The sequence below is a fragment of the Microtus oregoni genome, unplaced genomic scaffold, assembly GCF_018167655.1.
Source record: "Microtus oregoni isolate MIOR12 unplaced genomic scaffold, Mior012 000006F_ref0000085, whole genome shotgun sequence".
NCBI lineage: Eukaryota > Metazoa > Chordata > Mammalia > Rodentia > Cricetidae > Microtus > Microtus oregoni.
Genome location: NW_024543065.1, coordinates 26,055,511 through 26,069,840, shown reverse-complemented (window position 1 = coordinate 26,069,840; position 14,330 = coordinate 26,055,511). Strand labels below are relative to the sequence as shown.

The 14,330-nt window shown below is 34.6% G+C and overlaps 1 protein-coding gene across 3 annotated transcripts in view; it reads right to left on the bottom strand.

Annotated features, from left to right (window-relative positions):
* Window positions 1–14,330, bottom strand: part of Rev3l (REV3 like, DNA directed polymerase zeta catalytic subunit) — a 141,374-nt gene that overhangs the window by 61,831 nt on the left and 65,213 nt on the right. For 2 of the 3 annotated variants that reach the window (XM_041654071.1, XM_041654073.1), the window contains 6 exons: window positions 11,171–11,265; window positions 9,804–9,908; window positions 8,791–8,875; window positions 8,556–8,707; window positions 6,616–6,735; window positions 616–853 (listed from right to left, as the gene is read on the bottom strand). In XM_041654071.1, the coding sequence (XP_041510005.1) occupies window positions 616–853; window positions 6,616–6,735; window positions 8,556–8,707; window positions 8,791–8,875; window positions 9,804–9,908; window positions 11,171–11,265 (795 nt within the window). The remainder of the gene's footprint in view (window positions 1–615; window positions 854–6,615; window positions 6,736–8,555; window positions 8,708–8,790; window positions 8,876–9,803; window positions 9,909–11,170; window positions 11,266–14,330) is intronic. The other variant, XM_041654072.1, reaches the window with a different exon arrangement.

The window sequence follows — 14,330 nt, the reverse complement described above, 5'->3', positions numbered from 1 at the left end:
CTTACTATGTAGATCAGGATGGCTCTAACTTACAGAGAGCCACTTGCCTTTGCCTCATGAGTTCTGGGGTTAAAGGCATGCAGTATCACATCCAGTTCTTACTGACATTAAAAGTAAACCATAACAACAGTGCTTGCTTCTTTCTGAGACTATTTATTTGAGGTAATATGTAGCCTTTGCTACATATTAAAGGCATGTGTGATTAGGACAGCTATTTGCTTATGTTTAGTATTTAATTCACTCAGTCTAATCAGACCTGAAAGTCGCCTCTTATTTTTAAGCTGACACTGCATACTGCTATTCAGACCCATTCACAGTTACTAATTACTCTTTTCAAGTTCAGTGGTGTAGGGGGAGCTTCAGTTTTACCCATTGGTTCCTCAGATGTGTCAATACTATACACAAAACTGACGGTTTAAAATGTAGCAGATTATTTTGCTGGGAATATTAAATATATGCTACACAAAAAGTCATTATTTAGAAGGAATTTTAAAAGTCAATTTCACAAGGCATTTTACAGTATCAATAATAACATGATTTTCTACAAAAGTACAGCAATGTGACAAAAAGTATTTATTATAGTAACTAAAATAAATTTTTTTAAAAAAAAATCACCTCTTTTTGGCACAATGTTCTTCAATATCATTGTCCCATCTCTGGGACATCACCAAACTAAGCTCCATTTCCTCCTTTTCAATCTGTGGTGCATTTTCTTCATCATCACTATTTTGGGGATTTTGAGAGTCTGCAAAGGACTGACATAGTAAAGGCATCCTATTCTTTTCTCCTTGATATCCATCACTTTCCAAACCAGCAAGAAGATGTACCAGTGCTTCATCAGGACTACTGTTCACTATAAAACAAGCAAATTAATCACCAACAAATAGCTTAAAATTTCTAAATGATCTAATAATTGACATCAATTATGAAATAACACAATAGATGCTGACACATACTAAAAAGAATATAATTAGTGCAAAGGATCAAGTGTTGATGATGTAACCCTTCTGTCAAAATGAGCTCCTTAGACCATCTGAATGAGAAGAATTAGTGACCTTATGAAAAAAAAAAATTCTCGCTCTCTCTCTGTCTGCCCTTCTGGAGAGGCAGCTTCTGCCTCTTTCTCTTCTCCCTCCTTCTTCCCTTTCCCCCTCCTATCCTTCCCTTCCCCCTCCATAACCCACTAAATAAACTCTATACCCCAGCTCAAACAAAAAAAAGAAAAGAAAATTCTCAGATTCCATCTCACATCTATTAAATGAGAACTTCTGAGGTAGGACACAGGGACTGATGTTTTTGAAGAGCTGTCCAAGTGTACTTAGGTATGGACAAGCACTAAAAAAAAAAAATGGCCATAAGTGTTCAAAGTAAGCTAGCATATTCAAACCAACGCTAGCTAATTAAGTGTAATAAGATATATATGTAAACATCTTATCCTACACTTAAACTTTACACACAGGATAGTCAAATACAATCTAGTTGAGATACATAAAGTTTTTAAAAGTAGTTCAGAAGCTTATTTTTTATGAAGTCATACCATATAAACTAAGATTCCTAAAGTTAAAAATTCACACAGTATCAAGGGTTAACAAGGCTGTGATAAAACTGGAATCTTCATCTACTGCTGCACAGGGTGTAAAATGTTCTTAATTTCTGGCACACATCTAAAATCCTTGTAATCTTTAAAGTGTGCCTTTTAATATGCTAAATATATCAGGACGGGTGTTTGCAACCACAAGGAGAAAGGCAGGATTAGAGCGAATTCTGTCATATCCTCCAGCCCTCAGGGTAGAACAGAATAGCTGACGGATGAGTTACACTCTTGGTCAATTAGTCTTGCCTACATAATGAAACATCCACAAAACCCAAATACTGCACATTTCCTTTAATTTGTGGTTCCCAGATTATAGACAGATACATATAATCATATGTGTGTGTGTGTGTGTGCGTGTGTGTGTATGTGTGTATATAATTTGAAAGTAGAAGTAAAACTGTTTAAATGAACTAAGGACTTACATAAGGAAGGGTGAGGTGAGGAGTTAGGAGGGATGAAGGAGAATATTCCTGATATACAATATATACATTTTGAAAAGTTTAAATAAATAAATAACAAACAAAAAAGGGTGGGGTGTGTAAAACCTCAAAACGCAAAAGGACGGAATTTTGAGAGTTTTAGATAGACAATACATGAGAGTTCCTGGAGCCTGGCACAGAGGGATAGGACATAGACATTCTGTGCCTTTCTTTTGTCCCTCGTTATACCCACTGGTTCTGGCTGTTTTTGGTAACCTTTCTAAGACCCTTATAAGTCAGTAATAAATCTGATTGCCCTAGTTTGGTGATCTCAATAAAATTAATTGAGCCTGGGAAAGGGGTAGGCAGCTCTTCCCCATGGATTCTGTTATAGTCTCCAAGTAGATAAGGACTAAAACTGAATTGAATGAGGGAACATCCAAGTGTTATCCATTCCAGAATTGACTGCTTGCTAGGTATGTGGGAAAAATGCTTAGACATCCAGTCACAAACATGTTCTGTTTCGATTGTTAGGGTTAGGAATACAGGAGAAACTGAGTTTATATTCTCCTTATATCCATACTACATGACCCAACATGTGTATGTAAGAAATTCACTACCACATGTATATACAATAAAACTGAAGATATTTATATGGTTTTTTTTTTTTTTTACTTTTTACTTCCAATGACTGGGTCAGCTTATAAAATAAAGGGTTTCATTATGTCATTTAGATATGTGCATATCACTTCGCTATACTCCAGTTACCGTTTCCTTCTCTTTTCTGCTACTCTCAGTGCCCTCCATCCATCAACTGGCTCACTTTCTGCTTTCATGGTCTATAGATATATTCACTTTTTCTCCTGTGTGTGTGTAGGAGTCTGTGCACGTGCAAGTAGAAGCCTAAGGTGGATGTTGGGAATCTTTCTCAATTTCTTTTCTACATTAGCTTTTGTGGAAATATCTTCCCACTGCAGTTATTTATAAAACAGGATACCAAGAATACGTAAATAATTAAAATAGATGATAAAAAAGAAATTAGTCAATAACTAGGTAAAGGAATTAGTTCACAAAAGGAGAAACATAAATGTCCACTAAATATATAAAAATATATTGAAGCAGGACCTTTTTTTAAAACAGAATCTATGTAGTCCTGGAATTCACTATGTAGATCAGGTTGGCCTCGTACTCAGACCTGCTGGGATTAGGGGCATGGGCCACCAGGGCAGACTGAGGCAGTACTCTTAATCAAACCCAGAGCTCACTGATAAGGCTAGCCTCATTAGCCAGCTTACTCCTCAGATCCATCCTCTTTGCCTTCACAGGACAGAATTACAAGTGGAGTGTCATGATCACCCAGCACTTGTATAAGTTCTGGGGGTTTTAATGACACTCCTCTTGCTTGCATGACAAGAACTTTAAATTTATTTAAAAACGTTTGTTTGTCTGATTTTAAGGGCATGAGCCAGTCTTTTGCCTGCATATATCTCAACACCAAAAGAGGAGGGCAGAAGTAGGGTTGACTCTGGGACAGGAATTAAAGACAAGTTGTCATTTGGGTGCTAGGAATAAACCTGGGCCCTCTGGAAGAGCAGTCAATACTCTTAACTGCAGTCATCTCTCCTCCATCTAATAACTTAGTTCTTTATGGCTCAAAAAGTACTATTATGTATCTAAACCACATTCTCTCTCTATCTGACTGTCTGTTGGTGGACATTAAACTGGTTTGATATCTCAGTCACTGTGACTCAGTACTCAGGATGCACCGGCAGCAGTTATCCAGCAGTTATTCGGTTTATGTTTTAAGGACCCTCTGCACTATTTTCCGTGTTGATTGCATCAGCTTATATTCCCACTTACAGTGTGCAACACTGTCTGTTCTTTCTCTATGTCACTGGTATATGAGCTCAGGGCTTCTCACACGCCAGGGGCAACTCTCTACCTTGAGCTACAGCTCTTTTCTCTTCTTCCCTTTCTTAGACAGAGCCTGTCACCAAGCCAGGCCTGGCACTTGCTCTCCTCCTGCCTCAGGCTCCTCAGTGGGCCCAACATTCGTCTGTTTCCTTGATGACAGAAGTTCTGCCTGTGGTGAGATGGAATCTTAATGTAATTTTAATTTGCATTTATTTGTCTGATGGCTAAGAATGTTGAACATTTTCCCCATATACTTATTGGCCATTACATTTCTTCTTTTGAGAACTGACTCAAAAGTTACTACTTCTTATAGATTTATTTTTATTTATGTGTCTAAGTGTTAGCATACACACTTGTATGTGCACCAAAGGCATGCTTGGTGTTCATGAAGGTCAGGATAGAGTGCTGCATACATTGTATAGGGAGCTGCCATGTGAGTGTTGGAAACTGAACCTGGGATGATGTAAGAGCAGCAAGCACTCTTGACTGCTGAGCCATATCTCCAGTGCCCCCCTACTTTAACATTTAATTATTTATGTTCTTTATATACTCTAGGTTATCAATATCCTATAAGATATATGGCTAGCAATGGAGATATTTTCACAAAAGCTTATTATTCCTAAATAAACATGTCATAATATTTATAATACCCCCAAATTGGAAATAACCTAAATATACATCAGCTGACAATCAAAATATATTATGATGTAAATGATAAAATATTTCTGATCAAGAAAAAGGGAATGAAAGTTATACCATGGTTGAACTTTGAAAACGTTATGATAATTGAAAGCAGCCAGATCCAGGAAAATATTTGAATGATTTCATTTATATTAAATGTTCTAGTTAGGTAAACCCAGTAAAAGAGAGTGTTTGCCCAGGGGCTAAAAAGAAGTAATTGTTGCTAATGAGTACATGGATTTTCAGGAGATGATAATAATGTTCTGAAATTGGGTAATAGTACAGATTGCAAAATTATAATAATGCACCTTTAAATAAATTTTTAAAATGACATTAAAACAGGTCCGTCCTTCCCCAGTCTATTACACAGCCCTTCTCTCTATAGAATGAGGCAACAAGGTAACATAATCTCCATTTACTAAAACACCAAGCTTTATGTTTTCTTTGTTGATGTTTAGGAATTTGGCCCAGGGACTGGAGAAATGGCTGAGGTTAAAAGTACATAATTCTCTTGCAAAGAGCCTGAGTTTGGTCCCTAGTACCTTGTTTAGGCAGCTTACAATACCTGTCTGCATCAGGGAATCTGATGCCCTCTTCTGGACAACATGGACACACCCCCATCCTCCAACAGACACACTTTGGTCATGTTAACAAATGTAATATAAAATGAAAATAATTGCTTAAAGCTGTTTTGACAATGATCTACTTCTTAAACCGAAATATACAATTATTTTCCTTTTTCTGCTTCATTCTTATAGAGATCAGATAACATTTAAACTGCTAGAATTGTAAGAAAAGGTGGAGTCATATCTGTTGCGGGTACAACACATTTGGCTAACGGTGAATTAAGGATCTACCACTCACACTCCTTTTTCAATTTCTTAAATTCTATGTTCTCTCTTAACTTTTGTTTAGCTACATTTGATATATGTGTTAATTTATTCAAATAGAGAAATATATGAGATTATAACCTCAAATTAAAGCAGTAATATGTTCATAGAACAATTTCTTTTAAAAATTAGATTTAAAAGCTAAAAAGTTTCTTATCCAAAAGATTTTTTAAATGAGCATATACAATAATTTTTGGATTGCCCACAACCAGTAAGTTTATGTTCTACCTAAATAAAAATGTAGAGGGTATTAGATGGAGCTGAGATCATACTGGTTCTATAAAAATTTTTAAAGGGAAGCAAAGAAGCATCATAATATTGATAAAACCAAGCAAAATAAGAAGCAGACTGTATAAATGGTTTCTGATGATTAAAAGGCATTTAAGGTGATACTGCAACACTCAGAAATAATGGTCATATGCTACACTACTTAAAATTTAGTGACTTGAATGTAAATTTCTTAGTAGTACAACAAACCATTCATGGTTTTATTAATATGCTTCATGTGGAGTATTATTTTAAAAAAAAATATAAAGAGTAACTGGGAGCTGGGGAGATGGTTCAGTAGTTAAAATGCTTACACTGCAAGTATAAGGACCAGAGTTCAGATCCCTAGAAACACATATAAAACCTGGTGGGCAGAGCAACCCACCTGTAAATCTTGCCCTGGAAGGGGTTAGCAGGGAGTTCCCCTTTGAGTTTGACAGACTCTGCCTCAGTGAATAATGTTGAAGAGTGTTTAAGGATGGTTCCTGACATAGTCGTGAGGACTCCAGATGCATGCACACAGACATGCCTGCTTATCCCTACATATGTAAATACATGTGCATATGTATTCATCCTACACACACAGAAAATAAAAGAATAAAGAGAATAAAATTTGTTTTGCTCCTAAAGCAACATGTTTTCACCCAATGTAGAGTTACAAAAGGCTTTCTTTCACAGCTGTTTTTTTTTTTAAGGAAAAACTATGCAGAAAACACAACATTACTGGATTTAATGTGATGCTTAATTTCTATATTCAGTATTACTAAATGTAAAATGTTTACTTTTTTGAATCAAGGGGAAAATAAAAAACAGAAACCCACTTTGATTAAAACATGATAAATTTACTTACTGAAAGTTGGTGTCTCACTCAGTCTTTGAGTCAAAGGCTGAAAAGTCTGACTATTTTCCATGAGGTTCAAAATGGCTTCTTCATTAATAAGTGCTTCTTCTACTTTATGTCTAGTGCTACCTTAAGGTGACAAAGAATACAAAGTTAGCAGTTTACATACTAGATTTTATATAAGTTATGGGATATTACAGTATAATTCTACTTTAAAATTGTGAAATGTTAGTGAAATATATAAAAATGCAATATAAACTTAATAAAAAAAGCCAGTGACTTAATGGGAAATGAGCAAAGAATATAAAAATCAATTATTAGATGAAGAAATCCACATGGCCTTCAATTTGCTTCAACTCACTGGTCATCAGAAAATGAAGGTTAAAATAAGGAAATGCATTTCAAAGAACCACAGTAGCACAATTTCTTTTGTTGTATTTCATTTGTATCTATATTTAGCACATTCAAATGTTATCTAGGGTCCTCCTGCCTAAAAACACCACATATGAAACAAAGTGACTAATCATAAAAACCTTCATTATCTCTTATACACCAATTGTATACAAACTATATTCTTGCATGCATCCTACCATCCAGCTACACACATGTGTTCTGTCGAGAAAATCTGGCACAAAATCATTAAGAAGGCATATAAAGCCCTGGGCAAAAGTGAAAATGATCTAATATTTGTAGAGAAACAGAGAAGTATTAAAGCAAAATATCTGTCAGTGGCTAAAATAAATAAACAGTGATAAATTTCAATTAAGATGTTGACATAAAAAGATGATAATTACTATTAGTAATGAAAGAAATAATTAAGCCTCAGTAAGTTAGTATTCATATTCTGTAGAACAGTTACATTAAAGAGATAATATCAAGTGTTAAATAAATAAAAAACACTAAATCACAGGAAGTCTTACATAATGTTGGTAGGAATGCAAAACAGTCCACCCAACATGGAAAACAACTCGGTATTTCATTTAAAAACTAGACACAGATTTATCACATGCTCTATAAATTCCACTCACTGGTATCTACTGGAAAGAAATGAAAACATGTTCATACAAAGACATGTTTATCTAATCATTGTTTTAAATTTTACCCCTTCTTCAAAGGCAATATTTATAATAAAGCTTACTTTGCAACTGGTTCATTTGCTACAATTTCCAATATTTTATAATTCTTCCCATGACATTTACTTTGAATTTCATATTTTATTGTTCATAGCAACATTACTTTTATCAAACGAAAGTGAAAGCAACTGAAATATCTACCAACTAAGAATGGATTAATAAGTACAACATTTTATAATAAAAGGAATGAAATATTGATAATTATCATAGCACAGACAAACCCTGGAAGGGTTTGCTAAGTGAAAAAAAAACTATATTATATGATTTCATTTATTTGACATATCTAGAAATGTAGACAGACAAGAATTTAAGGAAATGGTTACTTGGGAGTTAAAGCCGGAAATGGCCATAACTGCCAATAAGATAGACTGTATGTTGGTGGAAATTTTCTAAAATTAGAACATACAGAGTAATAATGTATTTAAAATGAGTGAATTTTATGCTCTGTAAATTATTTGTCAATTATTTGTTTAGAAACGCAAAATTTTGAATGTAAAAGCAAATTTCCTAATCTATGTCAAGAATGACATTTGTATAAAATCTGAAATATTAAGCAGCAGCACATATTGTGGATATACATATAAAAAGAGTCACAAAATTTTACATCAAAAGAGTTTATAGCAACTTTGGCATAGTGTTTATCTTTAGAGACATAGAAAGGGTAAAAGAATAGGAAATAATTTTTGCTATATCTATATTTATTTCTTAGGAGAAAACCAAACAAACAAACAGCCAAATATTAACTTAAGTGTCCAATGCAATGATGCTTGTTTTAGTATTTTCTGTTTAATTGAAAAGATAATCAGATAATTTCACCTTTGCTCAAATCTGTGTCTTTGTGGACTTCTATCATATTGGCTGGCGTACACGGAAGCATTTCAGGAGAAAGAATCTCAGAGTGCAATGTTAATTCAGCAGAGAACTCTTGGGATCCATTGCTGTAGTCCACAGATCCTGATAATGTTCTGCTTAATTAAAACATAACTTTTATAATAAACTATATAACAACACAATAAAATTAGCTCTAAGATCTATAACAAATAAGACTTACACAGAGAAATCATTCTGTTTGAGAATTTCTTGGAGTCTCTTCTGAAACAGTTTTTCACTTTCTGTTGCTGGCACAAATCTGCAATCTTTAAATTTGAAAAATGCATTAGATAGCAATGAATGAAATACTTCTCCTTTCTCACAGCACTTTCTTATCTTTCTTCTAACTATATCCCACCACCTAAAAGTAGTCCTGTTACAGAATTATACAAAAGAGAAATGGATGTTATTAACAATAAAATTAAGAACTTATCATTTGAAGTTTTATAATTATAGCTTAAAACAAAACAGAAAAAAAATCTTCTCTACCCACAATCACATTATATACTTCAAAATTAGAAGTTTTCTCCTTTGTAAAATACATTTCAATTTTAAAGGGCATAAAAAGGCACTTAAATTTTATCAAAACATTTTTGGCACTCCAGATATAACAGTAAATTTAAAAACTTTAATTGGACTTCAGTAGAGACTTACTACAATATTTGTTTTCTGAGTGGTCCTTAACACTTTATTTTTAAAGCTTTGCTGTATTCTGTGGCATGTGAACTCTCAACTTCTTTCAGAATATAGCAACATTTAATAATAAATGAATATTTTTCTTAAATTAAGGTGAGGGTTTATATGACAGTTTCAGAAAACAGTGAGGACAATATTTCATGGCTGACACTTTCAAAGTAGAACAAATCAATGGTGTTTCTAAGCTGAGACCCATGGATTTCAGTATCTTATTTGGAAATAAAGGAGAGAAGAATATACTAGAGGATGAACACAGAACAACAAGTGTAGCAAAAAGGTAAGGTACACAAAACCCAAAAACACACAAAGAGGTAACAATAAAATGACATTTGGAGATAGTTATAAAGATTTATTGGTTGTACAGCAATGATGGTAAGAAGTACAGAAAAATTAAAGGTAATTTAAGAAATAAAATCTAGTGCTAAGAGAAAATTCAATGACTATATTTTTCTACTAAAAATATTTCCTTAAGTCATTAAAGCATTATCAGGCATATACCTTGTGATTCAGGCTGGCTAATTTGAGAACTTTCATTTCTGTTTCTTCGCCGTTGCTTTTCATCTTCCCATATGGCCTGGAGCCCAGGGTTTCCACCAATTTGAGCTGCAATCACAATACTACAAGGGTCAAAGTGAAAAATTCTTTCTATAAATCCCCTAAGCTTTAATAAATACCTTTGTGGGATGGGGATACACAGGGATACTCATACTGGCCTGGAACTCATTATATTACTCAGGCCTGCCTGGGACCCATAGAGATCTGCCTGCCTACGTCTCCTGAGTGCTAGGATTAAAGACATACACTACCACGCCCAACAATATTATCTTTTAAGAGAAACATTTACTATATATGGTATAAAGGACAAATTATCCCAACTCGAAATTTATCATGTTGCTTCCTTTCTAGCTTTTTGTCCTATAATGACTGGGAAAAAAAATAAAATACCAAATAAATAAAATTCAAAGATGTGATGAGAGATAAATCTAAAACTTCTCTCCATGACATCTAGCCTGTGTATAAAACAATCAAAGGGCAGAGTATATGAAATTATTTTACACTGGCTAACGTCATTTAGTGTCACTTAGTTTCCTATCTGGGTAAATAAAGTCAAGCAGACGGAAATATACAAGAGCAAAATGACTACCCATTGTGATTAAATATAAAATGCTTTCTCAAGAGCCATGTGTTGAACACTTGGCCCCAGGCTGGCGGCTACACTTCAGAAGTGACTGGATTACGAGGGCAGTAAGTTAATCAATGGAAGGATCCATTCAATTTAGAATGGGCACAACTGGAAGAAGTAGGTCATGAGGAGTGGAAGTGCTACTGTATTTATCTTGTCTTGGTCCCTTTCTGTCTGAGTCCTGGCTTACATGAGGTGAATAACTTTGCTCATCATGACCTCCTGCCTTATGCCTGGAAATGATGGCGCCAAATGACCATGGACAGAAACCTCTGAAACTGAGACACCTAAGGAAGTCTTTCTTTTTTTTTTTTTCAATTTAATTTTGTTTTTATTGAAAGAAAAAAAAAAACAAATTCCCGCCTCCTCCCAGCCTACCATTTCCCTCCCCCTCCTCCCACTCTTCTCCTCCTCCCTCTCCAGTCCGAAGAGCAGTCAGGGTTCCCTGCCCTGTGGAAAGTTCAAGGTCCTCCCCCCTCCATCCAAGATGGTTTCCCCAGGTATTTTTCTCAATGCAACACAAAGCTGGCCAACATACCCTCCCATCAGAAACAAAGAGCACACTTGAAATATTTTGTTTTCTTCTTCTATAATATCATACTTCTCCAATAATGCTTCTACCCTACTTTTGTCATTATGTTTTACAAATAAAAATACATATTAAGAAAAATTGTGTGCATACCCTCAATGTCCAGCCTATTTAAGATGTCAGCAGCTACAGCATCCACTTCTAATTCACATGTACTCAGAGGTTCAACACCTTCCAGTAATAAAGAGCTGTAAAGAAATGATATCAATAAATACAGTAACTGTGCCAGCACAAACTCCCCAAATTGTTGTTGTTGCTGCTGGGGATCTGAGATTTCTTATGCAGGAATTTGTGTTTTAGTAGTAATGAGAAAACCTGAGGTTAATAAATGAATTCATAATTATTCATGATACTATGTATATGTAATAAATTAATAACAGGATAAGAAAAACTGTAAGGACAACCTACTAATAACATTTAAAATACAGTCTATATATTCTGAATATTTTATACATAAGGAATATTAATATTCAGTATACTGTTCTGGTTAAAGAAAACAGTTAAGACAACAGAGGGACAACATAAAAATTCATGAAAAATCATAAATATATAAAGTAAGTTGCATAGAAGTATTTTCCCCCTGCATGATTTTTCAGATAAGGGAAGGTAAGCACACCAATTCACTTTTGGACCAATTCACTATTCTTCTTGTCCTCAGCTATTTCTTGACCTGGCGATGCTTTAAAACTTTTCACAACTACTGAAGTGATAACCACATGAATGTTCAACAGTGAGTTATTGCTAGCAAAGGTGACAACAGTTTAATTTTATAAGAACTACAACAAAAGTTTTCACTAATGCCTTTGACTTGAAAACATGGGTTAGTTTGAGATTTTTTTGACCTTCAGACCCACTAAAAAGAAAATTAGGAAGACACCGTGGAACTGTCCATTCCTCTCAGAATGCACAAAAATCTGGTACAGGTCCTAGTTTGCCTGTTCCAAATGCAAGATCTCATGAGAGAACAGATTCTAAATGAAGAATGAAAGATCAATAACTCTACCTGAAAGTAGGGGATGCAGGTTTTATTAACATTATATTGGATGTTATTCTAATGTTTTTTTTTTCATTTTAAAGACTTACTTATTATGTATACAGTGTTCTGTCCGCACATAAGCCTGCAGACCAGACGAGGGCATCAGATCTCATTACAGATGGTTGTGAGCCATCATGTGGTGGGTGGGAATTAAACTCAGGACCTCTAAAAGAGCAGCCAGTCTCTAAACCACTAAGCCATCTCTCTAGCCCCTATTTTAAATGTTTTAAGAAAAACATTAGGAAACTTTCATTTTCTATTTTCTTTTCCTAAGGTGGGACATAAGACATTATTAATTTGTCATGGCTGTTGGTATAGCTCAATGACAGAAAGCCTGCCTGGGATGCCTGAGGTCTGGCCCTGATCATTACCCTCACACTACAAAACAGAAAGTAATTTGTTAAAACACACACATACCTACCTTTGCACTATTCCTACAGAAAGGCATAGTAAAGTTAACTTATCACAACATTCCTTTACCTTTCAGAAAAAAAAAAAAACAATTCGCAAAGTAGAATGGCCTCTCTATTCATTGTTTTCTTAATATAGAGTAAAAAATAAAGTCTATGAATACTAGCGGCCCACCCAATTCTTCACACTCATAAATAGACAAATCTGCTACCAAGAAAAGAAAAAAAAATCAGCTGGGAAATAGCTCAGTCAGTAAACTTTTTGCCATACAAACATGAAAATGACAGTCAGTTCTCCAATATCCATGTAAAAAACTGGGTCTAACACCCCTACTCTGTAATTCTATCCCTAAGAAAGTAGAGAGGAAGTTCCCTAGGAATGCTATTCTACTCAAGTGTTCCAGGTTCAGTGAAAAACTTCAAAGAAATAAGGTGGAAAGTAACTACAGAAGATACCCGACCATGACCTCTGGACTCCATTCACATATATAAACAAACAAATACATACCAAAAAACACAAAAAACCAAAAACAAACAAACAAACAAAAAAACCAGAAACAGCAAAAAACAATCTCACGAAGATCAGTGAGTTAGGGAGATGGTTCTGAAGGGTGCTTGCAGGCAGGTCTAAAGACCTAAATTTGACCCCAAAATCTCACATGGTAGAACGAAAGAACCAACTTGAGATTTGTCTTATGACCCCTACACTTCTGCAATAACACATATACATGCATGCATGTCTGTGCATGTACACACACATAACACCATATTAAATAAATTAATAAATATAGTTCAAAATAATAAACGTCCCTGGTGGTGGTGGCGCACACCTTTAATCCCAGCACTTGGGAGGCAGAGGCAGGCGGATCTCTGTGAGTTCGAGGCCAGCCTGGTCTATAAGAGCTAGTTCCAGGAGAGGATCCAAAGCTACAAAGAAACCCTGTCTTGAAAAACCAAATAATAACAATAAACATAAATTTAAAAGAATAAAACAAGGCTAGCAAGATAACTCACTGGGTAAAAAAAAACACTTACTAACAAACCTGATGACCTGAGTTTTATACCCAGGACTTATATGGTAAAAAGAGAAAACTGACTCCCACAGATTGTCCTCTGATCTCTGTGCATGTGTTCATATACACAACAGATAAAAATAAAATGAAAGTTTAAAACCTTTTGAAAACTGAGTGACACACATGCAGTTAAAAAGAGGAAAACTATAACCATGTTGCCAGTAACACAGTGACCAATAAGAGGCTCAAGAAAGCTTGACCGATATTATGTAGGACAAAAAAAGAAATCCCTTAACTTTATACAGAAAAGCTACTGACTAATAACTTAGAAGGGTAGTGATGACATGTCTGCTTTATGGTAGGAAAATCTAAGCATTTGGAATTTGCTATAACTTTAAGTATAATCAGCAAAACAGTAAAAGAAACAAGTTGTACTTTGTTATGTCTTTATTTCCATAGCTCCTCAATATTTAGAATCTAAAGGGTTATTTAATTTAAATACATGTCACTTCAATTTTAAATTGCCATTTTATAATAACTGAGTTTTTAACTTAATAACTTAGAAGACCTCAATTTAGACTGCATGATGAAGACTAATACTGACAAGAAATATAACAACTTACATCAGATTCCGTTTATTAATTAGGTAATAACTATGCATGTTTCCATGATCTGTTTTTTATTTATTTTATTTATAAAGTGACAGTGAATTTTACATTGTGTGTTTTATATTGTGCAGGTGTGTATGTCATCACATGGAGAGGTCAGATGACAATCTGTAGGAATCTGTTCTC